The sequence below is a fragment of the Stomoxys calcitrans genome, chromosome 1 (genome assembly GCF_963082655.1).
Source record: "Stomoxys calcitrans chromosome 1, idStoCalc2.1, whole genome shotgun sequence".
In the NCBI taxonomy this organism is placed as follows: domain Eukaryota; kingdom Metazoa; phylum Arthropoda; class Insecta; order Diptera; family Muscidae; genus Stomoxys; species Stomoxys calcitrans.
This window is the reverse complement of record NC_081552.1, coordinates 23480938-23503966: the sequence shown is the minus strand read 5'-3', so window position 1 is coordinate 23503966 and position 23029 is coordinate 23480938. Positions and strand designations below refer to the sequence as shown.

Below are 23029 nucleotides of genomic sequence, written 5' to 3'. Positions count from 1 at the left end.
ACAGATTTCTTATACTTACTTTGGCATAATTTATGCACCGATTCATCGGAGTTATCGCTACAATGATTAATGCCATCGCACAGTAGATCAGGATGTATGCAAAAGCCATTGGAGCCACAGGTGAAATCCTTGCATGTATGTTCTGTAAGAAACAAAGAAAAAAAGTCACAAACATGAAATGTGTTGATGAAAAATGGAAAGAGCAAAGGTTATAAATAAACAAGAAACGCAGAGAGAGAGAGAGAGAGAGAGAGAGAGAGAGAGAGGGAAAGTGTAATAAAACATTTGCTAAATGAATTAGAAAGCGCAGGTATATATTATTTGTTGTTATCGTTATGTTTGTATGTTTTTGGCAGCAATAATTCAGCCAGAAGTGCTGCTGCCGCTATCTTCACACACAGACACAGCTAAGTCATAAGTTCTGAGTCCTATGTAGATTGTGTGTGGTGTGTGATTGGGGTGGTCGCCGTTGTGATTACACATTTATAACAGACAATCGCTCTGTGTGAAAAGTATTGCAAGTGTTATTTCCGCTTGGTGTTTATTTCCTTCAACTACCCTTTGTGCCACAGATAACGCGGGAAAGTGTTGAAAGTCATAAATAACAGCGAAAACGAATGGTAATTGGATTTCTTTCCCTCTTCAGTTTTTTTTTTTTGCAAATACCCAACAAGAACAAGACTTCCAGTCATGGCTGGCTTTTAAACGTCTCAAAGACAGCTACATTTTTAGCCAAATAAAATTATGTCTCAACACTATTTGCCTGGTGTTGGGTACATGACAAGGGACCAATTTTTCTTAAAGAAATAAATAAACTTAAAAGAACATTAGATTAGATTATGAGTGACACAAGTTGTATTTGCATAAAGGTTTTGTCAAGCAAGGGAATACTTAAATAAAGCAAATAGACCGAAAGTTCGGCGGGTAGGAATTTTATATGACTTCTAACAAATGAGGTGTTGAACCGGGAGACCAGTTTTTATGGGCACTGTATCAAAACGTCATAAAAGTAAATGCAAAATTTCAGTAGAATGGAATATACTAAATTTGTCATTCCGTTTGTAGCACATGGATATATTGATCTGAGATCCAAAAAAGGTATATATTATTGATCCTCTTGACATTCTGAGTCGATTTAGCCATGTACGTCCGTTTGTCTGTCGAAAGCACGCTAACTTCCAAAGGAGTAAAGCTTGGGGTTAGAAATATTGCACAAATACTTCCTATTCATGAAAGTAGGATGGAATTGTAAATAGAACATATCGGTCCATGTTTTGATATAGCTGCCGTATTAACAGATCTGGGAGCCTCTAGAGGGAGCAATTCTTGTCCGACTTGGCTGAACGCTCACATAAAATGTTTTGTTTTGACTTCCAACGACTGTGTAAAGAAAGGTCCATATTAGTTCATAACCTGATATACAGTCAACCAAATAAATTTACGTCCACTTCGTTTATTCAGCAAAAAATCAGCTAAAAATGCCCATGATGTAACATTTTTTAATAGGATTCTTTTTATTTTGCTGATTCTCATATTCATCTTGCCAATGCGTATAACAAACTTTCAGATTTTACTTTCATTTGCACCCTAGTGCACCGTGCTAAGTTCGGCCGGACCGAATCCTGGGACACCACCACCATGGATTCTACTAAAATATGGGAGCTATATCTGGGTATAGACCGATTTAGACCGTACTTGGCAGAGTTGTTGAGAGTCATAACAGAACACTATGTGAAAAATTATTTCAGCCAAATCGAACAGAAATTGCGGCTTCCAGGTGCTCAAGAAGTCAAATCGGGAGATCTGTTTATATGGGAGCTATATCATGTTTTTGACCGATTTGGGCCGTACTAGGCGCAGTTGTTGGAAGTCATAACAGAATACTATGTGCAACATTTTAACCAAATCGGACAAAAATTGCCGCCTAGAGAGGCTCAAGAAGTCAAATCGGGAGATCGGTTTATATGGGAGCTATATCCAAATCTGAACCAATATGCAATCCCCAACGACTTATATCAATATTAAGTATCTGTGCAAAATTTCAAGCGGCTGGTTTTACGCATTCGAACTCTATTGTGATTTCGACAGACGGACGGACGGACATGTCTATTTCGACTCCGAATGTCGAGACGATCAAGAATATATATACTTTATGAGGTCCTAGATCAATATTTCGGGGTGTTACAAACGGAATGACTAGATAAGTATGCCCCCATCCTATGGTGGTGTGTATAAAATGCTAGAAAAATATATCAATAAAGTTTACGTACACAAACCAAAGCTCTATGGGATTTCCCTATTTTTTTTGGGAATTTTGAGGAATATTATGGTACTTGATATTGCCCTTGAATAACAAAGTAGATTTTACGACCCCTTCAAACGTTTTCTTCGCAAATTCAATTTATAGTTCCACGGTATGCAAATTGGCCCATGAAGATTCCATTAAGGAGCAAACTTCTCACATATTTTTTAACTCAATGATAAGGGGCCTCCTTTTTATAGCCGAGACCGAAAGGCGCAGTGCGACAGCTCTTTAGGGAGATGTTTTTACATGTCAATTGAAATTTCTGAATTTTTTTTTATAATGGTCTCGCCAGGATTCCAACCCAGGCGTATAGCGTCATAGGCGGACATGCTAGCCTCTGCGCTACGGTGGCCTCCAAGGTATAGCTGTAAATATGCTCTTATACCTTTTGCTTAAGCCCTATATTGCAACAATCGATATATGGGTTGCCCAAAAAGTAATTGCGGATTTTTCATATAGTTGGCGTTGCCAATTTTTTTCACAGCTTGTGACTCTGTAATTACATTCTTTCTTCTGTCAGTTATCAGCTGTTACTTTTAGCTTGCTTTAGAAAAAAAGTGTAAAAAAGTATATTTGATTAAAGTTCATTCTAAGTTTTATTAAAAATGCATTTAATTTCTTTTAAAAAATCCGCAATTACTTTTTGGGCAACCCAATATAAGTCCTGTTTTGGTAGAATTTTAAGGTGGAGACGTTTCGCCCAGCATATGGATATCGAATTCGAGTAAGAGAAGGTATGCAAGTCCACCAATGATGCTAAACGCGTGTGTTCAAATCCTGGCGAGAACATTGGAGAAATATTAAGTGGGTGTTATCCCCTTCCAATGTAGGCAACATGTATACTATGCCATGTATAGAAGTCATGTAAAAGCTTCTCCTCATAGAGGTGTCGCACTGCAGGATGCCGTTGGTACTCGACCATAAAAAGGAAGTCCTTTATCATTAAGCTTAAACTTGAATCGGACAGCACTCATTAATACGTGAGAAGTTTTCCCCTGTTCTTCAATGAAATGTTCATGGGCAAATTTTTGTTTACTCCCTTACATCTTTCTTTGGACCCTTATATTGTAGTGGGTAACTATGTCCGGTTTGGGATGTATTATAAGAGTGAGGTGGTCACCCAAACACTTGGTCCTAAAAGTTAATGTAGCTTCGTGGTATACTCTAAGATACTTTTTATATTAGCCCCATATTACCATAGTCGAGAAATAAGTCCTGTTTCATTTGAGCCCTTATATTGTCGTGATTGGTCTTTATGTCCATTTGCTGCGGAGTGCTTTTTGGGAGTGGGATGATACCTCAAACATTTCTCCCAGATAAGGGTGTCAAATTTGTGCTCTACTCTCAAATACCTTTCATTTAAACCCAAAATTTACAGGTTCTCGAAGAAATGAGAACCTAAAGTGAAACTCCTTCTGACCGCTAGTGCGGGATACACACACAGAAGGTGTTCTATAGTCTCTTCTTCTTCGATGTCCTCACAGCTTCTGCAAAAGTCGTTGCTGGCAACCTTAAGTCTGTCAGCATGTTTTCCAATTAGCCAGTGACCTGTCATGACGGATGCAATGACTGAGACGTCTATGCTAGCTAATGACAAAAAAGCAGTAGACCTCTTCAAGTCTAGATTAGGCCACATAGTTTTGGAATGCTCACAGCCCCCTTTTTGTAACCATGTATCATTCGTTGTCCTTGGGGCCTGGTCATGAAAACTTAGCTTACATGTCGCTAGAGGCATACCCACAGATTCCAGTTTCCCAGGAATGTTTAGTGTAGTTCCCAGTCTCGCAAGCTCGTCCGCTTTACAGTTCCCCGGGATATCTCTGTGGCCCGGCTCTCAGATCAGGTGAATTTTGAACTATTCAGCCACCTCGTTGAGAGATTTGCGACAGTCGATAGCGGTTTTTTAGTTCAGAAATACGTTTTCTAGGGATTTAATGGCTGCCTGAGCTGTCTACATTCTGAGAAGATATTTATGCCAACACCATATAACATTATAGGTCTGACAACTGCAGTATATATCCAATGCATGACACGCGGTCTAAACCCCCAACATTTTCCAATGGCTCTTTTGCATGTGTATAGGGCAAGAGTGGCATTTCTTGCCCTTTCCAAATTGTTGGATTTGAAGTTCAAGTTCCTGTTCAGCAAAACACCCAGGTATTTTGCGCTTTCTGTAAATGGACCACAATCCACTGTAGGTTGATAATAACTTCTTCTGTCTTGCACGGATTTATACCTAGACCACTTTCGGTAGCCCATTTTGCTGTTGCACGTAGAGCTTCCTTAAGCATATCTCTTAGAGTGCTGGGAAACTTCCCCCTAACCGCAATTGCCACGTCATCAGCATACGCGACCACTTTTACATCATTTTCTTCCAGACACAATACTATATTCCAAAGTAGAGGAGACAGTACACCTCCTTGAGGTGTTCGATCCACAGATCCCAAGCCTGCCCCGTGATGCATATTTTAGTAAGTAAGTAATTAATAAACTTTCTTAAGGTAGAGTTGATGCTTAGAAATTCCAACGCCTTCATGATTGACGTCAGTTTTACATTATTGAAAGCACCTTCAATGTCAAGAAATGCTACCATTGTTTACTCCTTGACAGCGAGAGAACCCTCTATATAGCCGACTAGGTTGTAAAGGGCTGTTTCAGTGGATTTGCCTTTACTATATCCATGCTGCTGCCGCGACAGGCGATATCCAGGGATTTTTGCCCTAAGATATGTTTCAATCAATCTCTCAAAATCAAAATTGTCATGGTCGAGAAAAATTTACGGTTTGGAGGGCGTTTTGGGGCTGGGGTTGGCACTCCGTCACCTTGCCCTAAAAATAGGTATCAAACTCGTTCTTTACTCCCAAAAACCTTTCATTTAAGGCCCACATTGATATGTTCGGGAAATAAGTTCAGTTTAGGGGATGCTTTGGGGATTACCCACAAATACTTGGCCCCAAAACTGGATTCCTGTTCCACTCTCAAATACCTTTATTTTTTTCATTTGAGTCCCATATCGTCATGATGGGTCAAATAACCTATTTGATGTATTTTAAGGAGGATAAACGCCAGCTAGGTACTTTAATACAAATTTTAATGGCATTTTTCCAATCTACTCCCGAATGGCTTTCATTTGATTCCCATATAGCCATGGTAGGCTAATATGCCCATTTGGGCGAGTTTTGGAGGTGGAATCTACTCCTACATACTTGAATCTACTCCTGAATGCCTTCCAATTGAGTCTCATATTGACATGAACGTCCTATATGTCTGCTTTGGGGGCATTTTGGGGTTAGGGCGGCCCGCTGCGTACTTAGACTCTAATTTTCATGCCATATTCGTATTCTTCTCTCTCATAACTTTCATTTGATACTCATATTGTTCCGATCGGTCCACTTTTGATTTTACTTGGTATTTTTAGGGTTAGGGGAAGGGTGTGCCCCCCTCCGATATTGAAAAAATTCATAGCCTATAACCTGACCAACCTACACAATCTGTGAAAATTTCGAGAAAATCGCTTCTGCCGTTTTTTAACCTTCACCATAGAATGGGGGTATACTAATTTCGTCATTCCGTTTGTAACACATTACATAAGATTCGGCCCGACCGAACGTAGCACGCTTTTACTTGTTGAGTCTTTACGGAACAAACAAACAAACACGAATAGATTTTTATATATAAAAAGATTTGTAAAAAATATCCGAATCTTGGGCCGAATCTTGGGTACCCACCACCATGGATTCCGCTAAAAATGTGCCCTTATTAACTATGTTTGTATTTGAATTATTTTGGTCTCAAGAAGTCATGTCGGGATATCGGTACATTGGGGGGCCTATATCACCATATTGACCAAAACCCTATCATACGATAGGGTTTTGGGCCAACTATCAGCCAAAGCAAACGAAAATTTTGGCTTCTAAGGGCTGAAGTAATCAAATACGGGGATCGGTTTATATATGGCGGCTATATTTGTTCATAGACCGATTCAGATCATACTTGGCATGGATGTTGGAAGTCATAACTCTAGTCTTTGTTCCACATCCGTGTGTACAGAGAGTTATAATTGATTATATAAACAGTAACACTATAACCTAAAGCCGAAATCAGGAAAACCTTGTATTATCGTCTAGAGAAGGGCGCCCCATAATGGTGATAGTGTCTCTAATTCCACAAATTGCGGCAGTTAAGTTAAAGCAATATTCAATAAAGCGTGCTAAGTTTGGGCGGGCCGAATCTTGGGAACCCACCACCATGGATTCTGCTAACTTAATTGAGGGTCATAATTTTATTGTACATACCAAACTTCTGTCAAACCAGCAAAAATTAAAGCTTCTAGGAACCGAACAAGGATAAAAGAGAGACCGGTTTATGTGGGAGCTGCATCGAATATAGGCTGAGTTGGACCGTATTTCGCACAGTTGTTGGAAGTCGCAACAGAGCATCACTTGCAAAATTTCAGCCAAATCGAATGGCGGGTTGTGAGGGAGCTATACCAGGTTTTAGACCGATTTGGACTTAACTATGTATAGTTGTTGAAAGCCATAACAGAACACTAAAAATGTTCCAAGTGTTCCAGCCACAAATTCCGCTTATGTTCGTTGACTACCCTGTTTATTTCCAGATTCAGCTCGCTGATTCTGGGGTTAGCGGGGTCCATAGCACGAATCCCATCACGCTCGTCTGCGAGTACCACTGCTTGCGCCGGGAAATTGGGTCGCACTTGGGTCGCGGTATTCGACCGGCTGGTATAAAGCGAGCGGCTGCTGCGTTGATGATGTCTCGGAATTTCCTCTCGGCCACAAGCACATCAGAGGGGGGTGGCAGTTCATTGAAGCGGCGATTGGTATACTCTCTGAAGCCAGTCCAATTGGCCTTCTTGTAGTTGATGAACGTTCGGCGCTCAGAGGTTATGAAGTCGGGTGGTCGGTCGATGGTGAGGATTATGGGGAGGTGGTCTGACCCCAAAGAGATGACGGCTTGCCAGGATACGTCACTCAGGAGATCAGGGGATGCGATTGAGATGTCTGGCGAGCTGCTGCACCTCCTCGTAATCCTAGTGGGGGCATCCTCATTCACCGTGCAAAACGTGGAGCTATCTATCTGCTCTGCCAAAGCTATGCCACGCTGGTCGTTGCCTAGGGGAGAATGCATGACGAGTGATGTGCATTGAAATCCCCCAGAACCAGACGACTATGGCCAGATAGCAACCCACTTATGTCGGGGCTGTAGGCCTGGCCATTAATCGGGACACAGCTGCCAACCGGCGGTATATACACGTTGTATATCTCTATCTCGGCAGTACCAGACTTGACTGCTACCCCCATACATTCCATGTATGGGTCACTAGCGTCAAGCGCAGGCGAGATAGGTCTATACTGCACGGAATGGTGTATAACGAAGGCCAATCCCCCACCTCCATTCCTTGAGCGATCCTTACGTAGCACATTGTAGCCGTGACAACTGTGCAAGCTGCAGGTGTTAGTCAGCTTTGTCTCCTGGATCGCTGCGACCGATATGCTCTTCCGACTCATAAAATCCACAATCTCATCAATCTTGCCTCGCAGTCCATTGCAGTTTAACTGCAGGAACGATACATTTCCCGACACTGGCCTGGCAATAGTAGGGCTAGGGTGCTGTCTTTGCATAAATTGCCGTCCGGGAGAGGTCGGGGGGGTCACATAGTCCGACGACGAGGACGCCGAAGGCGACGACGGCGACGCTTGTGACCCACTGCTGGCTATGTTCGCACAGCACCTAGCGACATAGCCAGTATGACTATACTCCCGTAGCGAAGTTAGGCCAGAGCAAGAACGGAAATGTACCCACTCCAAGCACCTGTTACACCTCACCGACACTGACCGATGATGAAGGCGGTTCTGGCAAACGGAACAGAACCAGGGTCCGGGGTTCTTTTCAATCCCGGCACGGACCAAAAGCATACGGAGAAGGCACTCCGGGATGTGCCTCTCCCATGACGAAAAAAGACGAACACGTACACTGAGGCGGCAGCCCTTGCCGATGAAGATTCCATCGGGTCAATCCGGTACGTACAACCGGCTGCCATGGGATTGAAGAATCTGGATTTACCTGGAGTTGAGTACCTTACCACTGTCCTTAACCTGTCATTGAACACTCTTATAGTTCCCGATGTCTGGAAAATGGGCAGAGTGATCCCGCTACTGAAGCCTGGTAAAGACCCGAGTTTGGGGGAGTCGTACAGACCGATCTCCCTTCTCTCACCAGTGGCTAAGACGCTTGAGGCATTACTCCTCCCGAGCCTCGTAGAAGAATTTCCATTCGCCGAGCATCAACACGGATTTCGGAGACTGCACAGCACAACAACAGCTTTGCATGCCATCACCACACACATTTGCCGTGGCTTCAATCAACCCAGGCCATGTGATAGGACGGTCCTCGTGGCATTGGACCTATCGAAGGCATTCGACACGGTCAACCATGCCAAATTATTTGAGGACATCGCCAACACGTCCCTCCAGCCAGGCCTTAAACGTTGGGTCGCGAATTATCTGTGTGGCCGCCAGTCATTTGTGGAATTTAGGGATAAGAAGTCAAAACACCGTAGAGTGAAACAGGGAGTTCCCCAAGGCGGGGTGATATCTCCGGCTCTGTTTAACCTCTACCTATCCTCCATCCCACCTCCTCCAGACGGCATAGAGATCGTATCATATGCGGACGACTGTACGATCTTGGCATCAGGCCCCCCACCCATTGATGACATCTGCGATAGGTTGAACGTCTACCTCAACGAGCTTGCCTCATATTTCGCTGCAAGAAATCTGAAGATATCCGCCACCAAATCTTCAGCCACACTGTTCACTACAAATACGCGTGAGGTGAATTCTGAGCTGACTGTGATGGTCGATGGAGAATTGATTCCGACCATCAAGTGTCCCAAAATACTTGGCGTCACTTTTGACAGCTCCTACACTTTCTCCCCACATGCCACAGCAATCTGCAATAAAGTCAAAAGTAGAAACAAGGTCCTCAAGTCACTCGCTGGCAGCACTTGGGGTGCAGACAAAGAAACCTTGTTGACCACGTACAAAGCAATTGGCCGGTCTGTGGTAAGTTATGCAGCGCCAGTGTGGTCACGTCAGCTTTGTGACACGCAGTGGAATAATATTCAGATCTGTCAGAATGCCGCCCTCCGAACTGTGACGGGCTGCCTCCTTAGTTCTCATGTGGACCACCTCCACCAGGAGACAAAGATCCTACCAGTGCGAAGACATAACTACATGCTGTCTAAGCAATACCTTTTGGGCTGTTATCGCAGAAATCATCCAAATCATCATCTTGTGGATAGATACCCACCGCCCAGTAGCCGTAAGGTAGATCTACATGATCTAGAGCGTGAGGTCCAGCGCTACAAGAGAGAACCTCTAGATACACGTCACCTGTTTAACTGCCCGGCCAGACCCACTCGACTCAGACCCAGATCCCTGTGGACGCACCCCATCTTAGTCGCGGAGTTCCTGGGTCTTGACACTCAACAGAATCAAGCAGACGAAAGATAGTACACAATAAACTGCTACAACAACAACAACAACAACTAAAAATGTTTAGCCAAATCGGAAAAAATTGTAGCTTCCAGGGGCTCAAGAAGTCAAATCGGGAGATCGGTTTATATGGGAGCTATATCCCAATCTGAACCAATATGCAATCCCCAACGACCTACATCAATATTAAGAATGTATGACAAATTTCAAGCGGCTACCTTTATGCGTTCGACCGCTATCGTGATTTCGACAGACGGTCAGAAGGACGGAGATGGCTAGATCGACTCGTAATGACGAGAGAATCAAGAGTATATACACTATATGGGGGTCTCAGATCAATATTTCGAGGTGTTCCAAACGGATGAGTAAACCCCCATCCAATGGTGGTGTGTATAAAGAATTAAATCCACATACACTTCAAAATATTCTGTATGGGGCCGGTTACGTACCATGTCAACAACCTAAACTTTCAAAAGCAACACAAAGAATTGTTGTGAGCTTGCTATACAACATTCAAGGTTGTAAACATCCTTTTTAGAAAATGCTGGGATTAGCGACGGGTCAAATTAGAACATTTTTTTGTCGGATGGTCCAATAAAATGTGGAAACAACTAATGAGTCCCTAAAAGAAAACAAGTAAAAGCGTGCTAAATTCGACCGGGCTGAATCTTATATTCCCTCCACCACGGATCGGATTTGTCGAGTTCTGACCCCGGTATCTCTCTTTAAGCAAACAAAGGATCAAAGAAAATAATTGCTATGCTATTTTATCATTATTAAGTTATGGTTCGATTCGGACCAAAATTGAATTGAATCTTGGAAACCATGGTAGAAGTCATTGAATAAGAATTGCGCCCTCTAGAAGCTAAAGAAGTAACAGAGGGAGAACAGTTTGTAGGGGAACTGTATAAGGCTATAGATCGATTCAGACCATATTTAAAACGTATTGGATAAGAATTACGCCCTCTTGAGGCTCAAGAAGTCAGGATCCCAGATGGGTTATGGTAGCTATATCAGGTATTGAACTGATTTGAACCATACTAAGCACAATTGTTGGAAATCACAATGAAACACGTCATACAAAATTTCAGCCGATTCGGATAGGAATTGCGCCCTCTAGAGGCTCAAGAAGTCAAGATCCCACATGGGTTTATATGGTAGCTATATCAGGTTATGAACTGATTTGAACCATACTAAGCCCAATCGGATAAGAATTGCGCCCTCTAGAGGCTCAAGAACTCAAGATCCCAAATGGGTTTAAATGGCAGCGAAATAAAATTATAGACAGATATAATATTAATCATATATCAATGAGTGCAGTTCGATTCAAGTTTAAGCTCAATGATAAGCCGAGTACGAACGGCGTGCCGCAGTGCGACACCCCTTTGGACTAAAACTAATACTAATACTAATACTAATACTAATACTAATACTAATACTAATACTAATACTAATACTAATACTAATACTAATACTAATACTAATACTAATACTAATACTAATACTAATACTAATACTAATACTAATACTAATACTAATACTAATACTAATACTAATACTAATACTAATACTAATACTAATACTAATACTAATACTAATACTAATACTAATACTAATACTAATACTAATACTAATACTAATACTAATACTAATACTAATACTAATACTAATACTAATACTAATACTAATACTAATACTAATACTAATACTAATACTAATACTAATACTAATACTAATACTAATACTAATACTAATACTAATACTAATACTAATACTAATACTAATACTAATACTAATACTAATACTAATACTAATACTAATACTAATACTAATACTAATACTAATACTAATACTAATACTAATACTAATACTAATACTAATACTAATACTAATACTAATACTAATACTAATACTAATACTAATACTAATACTAATACTAATACTAATACTAATACTAATACTAATACTAATACTAATACTAATACTAATACTAATACTAATACTAATACTAATACTAATACTAATACTAATACTAATACTAATACTAATACTAATACTAATACTAATACTAATACTAATACTAATACTAATACTAATACTAATACTAATACTAATACTAATACTAATACTAATACTAATACTAATACTAATACTAATACTAATACTAATACTAATACTAATACTAATACTAATACTAATACTAATACTAATACTAATACTAATACTAATACTAATACTAATACTAATACTAATACTAATACTAATACTAATACTAATACTAATACTAATACTAATACTAATACTAATACTAATACTAATACTAATACTAATACTAATACTAATACTAATACTAATACTAATACTAATACTAATACTAATACTAATACTAATACTAATACTAATACTAATACTAATACTAATACTAATACTAATACTAATACTAATACTAATACTAATACTAATACTAATACTAATACTAATACTAATACTAATACTAATACTAATACTAATACTAATACTAATACTAATACTAATACTAATACTAATACTAATACTAATACTAATACTAATACTAATACTGATACTAATACTATAGAGTTCGAAAATGATGATGAAGTGATTGTTTGACACCCGTAAAAGCATCTGGCATGAATCTGATAAACCAAATCGGCAAATAACTTGAAAAAAGTATCAAAAAAGCAGAAGATTTCATCTTAAAAAGGCCTAAAACCTACTTATGAGAAGAGTAAGCCTATGAAGGGGAAATAGAAATCCAATGTCTGGTTAAAAGGGTGAATTAACGATTGGGAGCAACTGTCGCATCTAAAGTAGAGCCCACAAAATATAAAAGCCATGTAAAACTGCCGTCTTTACAAAATTTGACATGAGGTGCTCTATTTAATCTAAATTTTATCTAAATCTGATTCGATTTTGATGAAATTTTGCACACATATTGAGATGTCAATTAAAACATCTCGTGAATAATATTGTAGAGATCGGAGCAAAATTTTAGCTACTACAGCCTTAAAAGTCGAAACGATAATAAGATATATATGGGAACTTCACCTCAATCTGGTTAGATTTTGATAATTTTTTTTTGCATGTAGTGCGACGCCAAAAAAACATCTCCTGCAAAATTTTGTAAGGATGGTACCAAAATTGTGGCTACTTCAGCTTTAATATACATCTGATCCGATTCTGATGGAATTTTTCACACATATTGGGACGTCACAAAAACCACTTCGTGCCAAATTTGGTAAAGATTGGACCGAAATTGTGCCTTCTACAGCCTTAATAGGTCAAATCGGAAGAAAGTTATATATGGGAGCTATATTTAAATCTGAACCGATTTAGATGAAATTTTGCACACGTATTAAGACGTCACACGAAACATATCATGCTAAATTTGGTAAGAATCGGGCCAAAATTGTGGCTCCTACAATCTCTCGGATGAGAGATATATATGGGAGCTATATCTAAATCTGAACCGATTTGTATGAAATTTTGCCCACATATTGGGACGTCAAAAAAAAAAACACTTTGTGCCAAATTGTGTAAGGATCGGACCAGAATTGTGGCTTCTACAGATTTAAAAGGGTACATCGGATGAAAGATATATTGTATATGGGAGCTATATTTAAATCTGAACCGATTTTTTTCAAAATCAATAGCGTTCGTCCTTGGACCAAAAAAGAGACTTATACAAAAGATTATGAAAATCAGACAACAAATGCGACCTGTACCTTGATTACAAGAATACATGGACAGACAGACAGACGGACCGACGGACATAGCTAAATCAAATCAGGAGGTGATTCTAAGCCGATCGGTATACTTATCAATGGGTCTACCTCGTTTCCTTCTTAGCGTTGCAAACAAATGCAGAGAGTTAGAATATACTGTACCACAGTGGTGGTGTAGGGTATAACAAGAATAGTTATCTTATTTATTATTTTCGAATTTTGCAGATAAAAGTGTCCCCAAGTTTTTTATAAAAATCCCCAAAATACCCCTTTCGGGCAAAGATAGTTTTGAAATCGCGCATTTTTTTGTAAATTTGCTGTGGAGGCTACAAATATGTATGCTAGGTGCAAACAATTTTTTCCACGGCTTTAGTGGACATATGGAGTAAAAAACAAGTAAGAGCGTGCTAAGTTCGGCCGGGCTGAATCTTATATACCCTCCACCATTGATTGCATTTGTCGAGTTCTATGCGCGGTATCTCTTTTTAGACAAACATAGAATATTGAATAATAACTGTTATGCTATTGGAGATATATCAAGTTATAGTCCGATTCGGACCATAAATGAATGCTGAACATTGTAGAAGTCAATGTTTAATATTTCAGTACATTCGGATAAGAATTGGGCCTTGTAGGGGCTCAAGAAGCAAAATCGGGAGATCGATTTATATGGGAGCTGTATCAAGCTATTGATCGATTCAGACTATATTAGACACGTATGTTGAAGGCCATGAGGGAAGCCGTTGTTCAAAATTTCAGCCAAATCAGGTGAGAATTGCGCCCTCTAGAGGTTGAAAAAGTTAAATCCCAGATCGGTTTTATATGGCAGCTATAACAGGTTCTATACCGATTTACGCCATACTTAACACAGTTATTGGAAGTCATAACAAAACACCTCATGCTAAATTTCAGCCAAATGCGGTGAGAATTTTGCCCTCTAGAGGCTCAAGAAGTCAAGACCCAAGATCGGTTTATATGGCAGCTATATCAAATCATGGACCGATTTGGCCCATTTACAATGCCAACCTACACTATTAAAAAGTATTTGTGCAAAATTTCAAGCGGCTAGCTTTTAAGGACCCAAAACCTTAATTCGAGACATTGATCTATATGGCAGCTATATTCTAATCTGGACCGATCTGGGCCAAATTGAAGAGAACGTCGAAGAGCCTAACACATGTCACTGTCTCAAATTTCAGCGACATCGGACAATAAATGCGCTTTTTATGGCCTCAAAACCTAAAACCGAGAGATCGGTCTATATGGCAGCTGTATCCAAATCTGGACCGATCTGTGCCATATTGCAGAAGTATATCAAGGGGCTTAACTTAACTCACTATCCCAAATTTCGGCGACATCGGACAATAAATGCGCCTTTTATGGCCCAAAACTTTAAATCGAGAGAACGGTCTATATGACAGCTATATCCAAATCTGAACCGATCAGGGCCAAATTAACGAAAGATGCCGAAGAGCCTAACACAACTCACTGTCGTAAATTTCAGCAAAATCGGATAATAAATGTGTGATCGACTCCGCCTGACTTTTGCCTTTCCCTACTGTTTTTTGTTTGTTTTTGGATCTATAACCTATCCCATATATACCGGTCTCCCGATTTGACTTCTTGAGCCCTAGCAAGCCACACTTTTTGTCCGATTTGTCTGAAATTTTGCATTAAGTATACCGTTATGGCTTCCAACAACTGTGCCGAGTACGGTGTAAATCGGCCTATAATTTGATATATAGCTCTCTTAAAACCGATCTCTCAATGTGACTTCTTGATCCCCTAGAAGCCGCAATTTTGGTCCGATTTGTCTGAAATTTTGCATGCAGTGTTATGTTACGACTTTAAACAACTGTGTCAAGTACGGTCCAAATCAGTCTATATCCTGATATAGCTCCCATATAAACCCGTCTCTTGATTATCCTCGTTCTCTTCCTAAAAGCTTTAATTTTGTTGTTTCGACAGAAGTTTGGTATGTAGAATAAAATGTATAGAATAAAATTATGCCCTTCAAATAAATTAAGTTTGTATACATTTTTAGCTTTTTAGAACTTAGCACGCTTTTACTTGTTTTATCAATTTTTATACCCACCACCGAAGCATGGGGGTATGTCCATTTTGTTATTCCGTTTGCAACACATCGAAATATCTATTTCCGATCCTATAAAGTATATATATTCTTGATCAGCGTAAAAATCTCAGACGATCTAGCCATGTCCGTCCGTCTGTCTGTTAAAATCACGCTACAGTCTTTAAAAATAGAGATATTAGGATGAAACTTGGCACAGATTTTTTCTTTGTCCTAAGCAGGTTAAGTTCGTAGATGGGCTATATCGGACTATATCTTGATATAGCCCCCATATAGACCGATCCGCCGATTTAGGGTTTTAGGCCCATGAAAGCCACATTTACAATATTATCCGATTTTGCTGAAATTTGAGACAGTGAGTTGTGTTAGGCCATTCGACAACTTTCTTTAATATTGCCCAAATTCTTCCAGACCGATCCACCGATTTAGGGTCTTAGGCCCATAATAAAAACAAAAATATTCACAAAGCCACCAAATTGATCACGTTGTGATAAATGGAAGGAATTCATACATCGTATTAATGTACGACCGATCTGTGGAGCGAATACAGCCTATCGTGTGATCTCTTTAATATCCTGCTGGAGAAGATTATACGAGATGCAGATGTGAATAGATATGACACACTAATCAAAAGAGAGCACATGCTACTCGCCTATGCCGACGATATCGATATCATAGGTCGGTCACCGGAAGTAGTAACTGCAGCCTTTGAAAGAATCGAAAGAGAGTCAGTGAAAATGGGTCTGACAGTAAATGGAGATAAGACGAAATGGATGGTTTCAACTCCCAAAAAGCCTTGCACAACCGAGCAGATAAAGAAAATGGAGAAATTTGGGAACCACAACTTTGAGACAGTCAGTAACTTTATCTACCTCGGCACCGCCGTAACCGAAACGAATGACACCAGTTTTGAGATAAAGCGAAGAATAATACTGGCAAACAGATGCTACTTTGGACTAAGTAAGCAGTTTAGAAACAAGGCCACCTCTCGACAGGCGAAGATTACACTATACAAGATACTGATACTACCCGTGCTGTTATATGGTTCTAAAGCATGGGTACTTGTGAAAGCAGATGAGGCAGTATTTGAAGTGTTTGAGAGAAAAAGCCTTCGTAAAATATACGGACCAGTTTGCGTTAATAGAGAATATAGGCGACGTATGAGCTACGAGATGTATGACGATGATAGCATAGTTATACGCTAGGTCATGTTGTCAGAATGGATAAAGAAGCTCCAGCAAAGAAGTCTTTTGAAGGCAAACAGGGTGGTACACGCAAACCGGGAAGACCAAAAGCCCAAAGTTGTGGGAGACACTTCGAAACTTGGTGTCAGAGATTTTAGAATGAGCGCAAAAGATCGAGGCGCTTGGAACGCTATTCTACGTTCGGCTAGTGGAGCAAATATTCAGTCATAGCCAATTAAAGTAAAGTAAGTATGACGAAAGGTGGTTTACACATATACCCGAGGTGGTGGGTATCCAAAGTTCGGCCCGGCGGAGTTTTCAATCTTTAATAACTCATAAATATTTTTCTATTTCTTAAAGCGTATGTGCTGTACAAAGGAAATTTTGTCAATTTCAATTCATATTTATATTTAAATCAAATTGATTACCTAAGCCTCAAGAAGATTTGGAAGCTTTTGAAGATGATGATGACGTTTTCTCTTTGTCCTTTGAGATCAATGGAAAATAATTTCCCTTTTTTGTTATGGCTTCATCAGTTATGTTTTGATTTCTATAAACATTTCCCTCTTGACAAATTGAATCTTTGGCTTATTTTTTTTATATATGTATGTATATAAAGTCGTCTTAATGTGTGTGTGAGATTTAAAGCATGATATATGTGTGACATTTTGACAATCCATGCCTCTCATAAAATATTGGCTTAAACGTTGACAAAAAGTAAATACATCTTTTTGTCGCAGATACATCTCCATGGAGAAAAGCACACTCACACACACACACACACAGGCAATGATAGCGATATTTTATGTAAATGTATTGGATTTTTATTTAGTCAAGTGAATTTGTTTTCACTTACACATACGCACATAGACACACTCAAATTCCTTGGGCAGGACATAAAAACGATTTTTCTTGTTTAGAGGCAAATAACCAAGGACATTTCGGCAAGCGTAAACATCCAAAAAAAGCACGAGAATTCTTATGAATATTATATGCAATAAACACGTATCCTGTTTGAAAATATTCCTGTGATTACAGGTGTGAGCCTACACACTAACACACACAGAGACACAGAGTGTGTCGCAATCAAAAGCAAAAGTCTAGGGGAAGGATATTCACATGCCGGAACTGTGTCTAAGGCATAGGTCTGAAATACAATATAACTGTAACTTTCGTTTTGCTTATTTGTCCAAAGTTCGTCCTGGCGGCTGTTATTGCTTTCGTTCTCTGATTTCCTACTCTCTGCTTCTTTCTTTTATATGTTGTTGTGGTTGTTGTTTTTATATTCTTTCAATCATTTAATACTTACTTGGATCCTTCACTGATGTTATAACCAATTTGAAACCATTCGCATCTGTACCCCAATTGTCTGTTACATATTTGAGTGTAACAAAATTGGTACGTGTCAATATTGAACTCACTGTTTGCTTTGTTTGGCGACAGGATATATCAATCTGCAAAGATACAACAAAAAAACAAAAAGAAGGTAAAGGCAAACAATATAAAATCAAACAACAGAGTTAAACGATGCAATAAAGAAAAAAAACATTTTTAAAAAATTGAGACATACAATTGAGGGGCATGCCGCTAAAACTAAATTGCTCAAGATATGAATAAGATATTGCTAGTCTTGGCATGAATATAAAACAAGTAAAAGCGTGCTGAGTTCGGCCGGGCCGTATTTTATATACCCTTCACCATGGATCGCCTTTGTCGAGTTCTTTGTTATGCTTTTGGAGCTATATTAAGTTATAGTCCGATTCGGACTATAAATGAATTGAATGCCAAATCGGATAAGAATAAGCCAAATAGGGTAAGAATTGCGCCCTCTAGTGGCTCAAGATTTTAAAATACCTGATTGGTTTATATGGCAGCTATATCAGGTTATGAAGGGATCTTGACCATATTAAGCACAGTGGTTGAAAGTCATAAAAAAACACCTCATACGAAATTTTAGTCAAATCGGATAAGAATTGCGCCCTCTAGTGGCTCAAGAAGTCAAGATCCAAGATTGGCTTAAATGACAGCTATATCAGATTATAGATCGATTTGAACCATACTTATGGTTTATATGGCAGCTATATAAGGTCATGAACGGATCTTGACCATACTAAGCACAGCAGTTCAAAATCATAAAAAACACCTCATACGAAATTTTAGTCAAATCGGATAAGAATTGCGCCCTCTAGTGGCTCAAGAAGTCAAGATCCAAGATTGGCTTAAATGACAGCTATATCAGATTATAGATCGATTTGAACCATTCATATATGGCAGCTATATTAGGTTATGAACGGATCTTGACCATACTAAGGACAGTTGTTGGTGGTCATAACGAAACACTTCATGCAAAATGTCAGCCAATTCGGACAAGAATTGCGCCCTCTATTGGCTCAAGAAGTCAAGATCCAAGATTGGCTTAAATGGCAGCTATATCAAAACATGGAACGATATGGCCCATTTACAATCTAAACCGACCTAAATTGATTAGAAGTATTTGTGCAAAAATTTTAAGTGCCTAGCTTCCTTCGAAAGTTAGCGTGCTTTCGACAGACGGACGGACGGACATGGCAAGATTGACTTAGAATGTCATGAAGATCAAGAATTTATATACTTTATGGGGTCTTAGGCGAATATTTCGATGAGTTACAAACGGAATGATGAAATTAGTATACCCCTATGGTGGGGGTACAAAAAAAACATAGAATAAAACTTTGCCCTCAATCATGGAACTCATGTTTGAAGTTCTTTGCATGGTTTCTCTAAAGCAGAAACTAAATCCAATGGTCTTCAAATCGAGAATTTGGGTTATATGGGAGCGCTATCAGGTTATGGATCGATTCGGTCATAATTGGTATGGATATTGGTGGTAATAGCATAAATCATTGTGCAAAATTTCAAATTAAAAATCGATTAATAATTGCGCCCTCTAGAGACTAAATTGCGCCCTCTAGAGACTCAACACAATTCGGGCAGCCATATCAGGTTAAAAACCTATTTAACCCATATTTGGCACAGTTGTTGGAAGTCATAACAAAGCGCCAGGTGAAAAGTTTGAGCCAAATCGGATAACACTTGCGCCCTCTAGAAGCCAAATAAGTCTAAATCAGGCGATCGGTTTATATGAGGTAATTAACCTATTTAGACCACACAAAGATAGTGGAGGTCGGGAGATCGATTTATATGGCAGGTATATCAAATTGTGTTCCTATTTAGACCATACTTGGCACAAATACTGGAAGTCATACCAAAACGCCACGTACAAAATTTGAGCCAAATGGGATAAGAATTGCAGCCTCTAGAGGCTCAAGAAGCCAAATCGGGAGGTCGGTTTATATGGCAGCTATATCAGGTTATGAAACAATTTAAACAGAAGTCATAACAATTTGCCATGTGCAAAAAGTTCTGCCAAATCGGATAAGAATTGTGCAATTTTGATTCTCAAGAAGTCAAATCGGGAAATTGGTATATATGACATCTATAGCCAGTACTGGTAGTCATAGCAAAAAGCCAAGTGCACTTTTTCAGCCAAATCGAATAAGAATTGCTTCCTCTAGAAGCTCAAGAAGTCTAAGTCCATAGATCGGTTTATATGGCAGCCCTCTAGAGGCTTATTAATTCAAATCTGGAGATGGATCGATATGGACCATTTCCAAAAACTGACCTGCACTAATGGGAAGTTTTTCTGCAAAATTTCTAACCCCAAGCTTTACTCCTTCGAAAGTTAGCATGCTTTCGACGGACAGACGGATGCACACAACTAAATCTAGAATATCGGCCGTATTCCCAAAACTTTATGAAATCCTAAAATAGGTTTATTTGACAGTTCAATAAAGGAAATATGTCAAATAAACTTTTTTATAAATCTATATTAAGTTTTGTGATCAGATCAATATTTTAATGTATTACAAACGGAATGATGAAATTAGCATACTCCCATGCTATGGTGGAGGGTATAATAATTAATTTACTTAGCCCTGAAAAGACATCCTTATTTTGTTAACAATAATAAAAGTCTTCGAGCTTCGTCGTTTTGACTGTCCAGGCTTAAAAACTAAATGATATTTAAATATTTAAAATACTATATTAATTTTTGTTTGTTTGTAACACCCAAAAGGAAGACAGATAGACCCATTTATAAGTTTACCGATCGACTCTGAATCAATTTCTGATTCAATTTAGCTATGTCCGCCTGTCTGTCCATGTTAATTTGAGTACTTTATATAGATTTTGGTCGAAATCGGTTCAGATTTAGATATAGCACCCATTTATATGTTCGTCCGATTTTGAGAAATATTGCAATAAAGTGCTTAATTTTTAAGCGGTTCTCGCGAAATTTGGCAGGAAGGATTTTCTTATGGCTCTTAATATTACTGGTGAATTTCATAGAAATTGCTTCAGATTTAGATATAGCTGCCATAGATATGTATATGGCACTTTTTTCACTTCTAGAGCAACTGCAAGCGCGTTTATTGCGCAATCTTGCCCTACTGGTGCACAACCGTTTAATCTGTTTGGTTTTTTTTTTTTTTGCATTTGGTTGGTCCTTTATAAATCACACCTGCGTGATTGTTAATGCGAGCACATTTTGGGGCCATATCTCGCCCGGCAACATGACTTAAGCCTTTAATATAAATAGCTGACATAGTCTTAAAGTTTAAAGCATACTTTTAGGCTTTGAATGATATCAATTCCTTAATTTAAATGATATCCCTTATTATCCTATGTAACAATTAATTTCGTATAAATTCCAAAACATGTGAACCAAAAGCCACCCATTCATACAAAAAACCTCCCTAGATAAAAGGCAGCAAGGGCTTAAGTGTTTTTATCACAGACACACGCACACACCCATATGCTCATGACTGTTGTGGTGCTGGCTCTTTCATATTCAAACACAAAGTCAATGCAGTAGTAGTAGTAATAGTAGTGCCACATTCAATTTTCTTTTGGGTAAACATTTTGTTTTTGCTTTTTATTCTTTATAAAAAGAATGTATTGTTGTGTGTGTGTGTTTGTGTGTGGTTCTTCTACTTGATGGCATGGAACTTTTGTGTGCTTTGTGCGTGTATGTATAAGAGTATTTTTACAAAATAGTGTACCAGCCTTTGGGGCTTGTGGTTGCTAGTGAGGTTTGTAATTTTCTATGTAGTTCTATTTCTTGTTCTTCCGCCTTGCTGCCTGGATATTTGTTGCGCATTGACTTCTTAACCCAAATAGTTTTGTTCAATACTCTGTTTTTCCCATTGGTTTTCTTCTACTCGTAAGTAGAAGAGATACCAGCAACAAACAAAAATATCTTCTTAAAGCTGCTATAAAAGAAAACCACACATTTTTTTGTTATTAAGAATGAAGACGACAACGACAAGGAGAAGGATACGAAGGAGGGTAACAACAACAGCAGCAACAACTACTACAAAGCCAATAGTTAAAGCCAATGGAAATAATGTCGACGACTTGGCGTTGATGCTATTGGTGTGATAACCTCTTTCTAGTTTATCTAGAAAAGAAGACAACAGAAATGAAAACAGATAATAAAAATTACGACGACATAACCCAGAGTTGTAATCAACCATACCATAACACACTACCAAGAGATGGCTTATTCAAAGTTATCCATTTGGACAAAGTATGTGTGTCAGTCTGTATAGTTTTTAAACATAACGCCGCTGGCTTTTGTATAAATTGAAGAAAACTGGAACACACTGTAGGGAGTAGGGATTCGAAGAAACGAAACTGGGAGACTTTCAAACAATCGCTAAACATAAAATCCATCATACAAAAATGCCATTTAAAATTTATAAGAAAAGAGCTTTACCGAAAATTGGGTCAGCACTTCTTTCTACGGACTTTTTTTGTTAACAAAATACCCAATTTATACCCGCCGGCATAGGATAGGGGGTAAATTCATTTAGTCATTCAATTTGCAACACTTTGAAATATCCATTTCGACTTTACAATGTTGAGGTGTGCACGTGAGTTGTCATTTTACGTGCGAATCACGCATGAGTCAAGTGATTCGTGAGTGAGATCCAAATCTAATCACGAGATCGTGCGTGACCGTGATTGAATTAAAATTCCTCGTGCGTGAGTGTGAGTGAGTGAAATCATGCTCACGACACTCATCGCGACTCACGAGAAAATCACGACTCACCAAAAAAATCACGACTCACGAGACACTCACGAAAGACGGC

General features: G+C 38.9%; 1 protein-coding gene across 2 annotated transcripts in view; it reads right to left on the bottom strand.

Moving 5' to 3' along the window:
• Positions 1-23029, bottom strand: part of LOC106090195 (uncharacterized) — a 307219-nt gene that overhangs the window by 20024 nt on the left and 264166 nt on the right. For both annotated transcript variants that reach the window (XM_059360529.1, XM_059360530.1), the window contains exons 5-6: positions 18148-18292; positions 20-142 (exon numbers count right to left, since the gene is read on the bottom strand). In XM_059360529.1, the coding sequence (XP_059216512.1) occupies positions 20-142; positions 18148-18292 (268 nt within the window). The remainder of the gene's footprint in view (positions 1-19; positions 143-18147; positions 18293-23029) is intronic.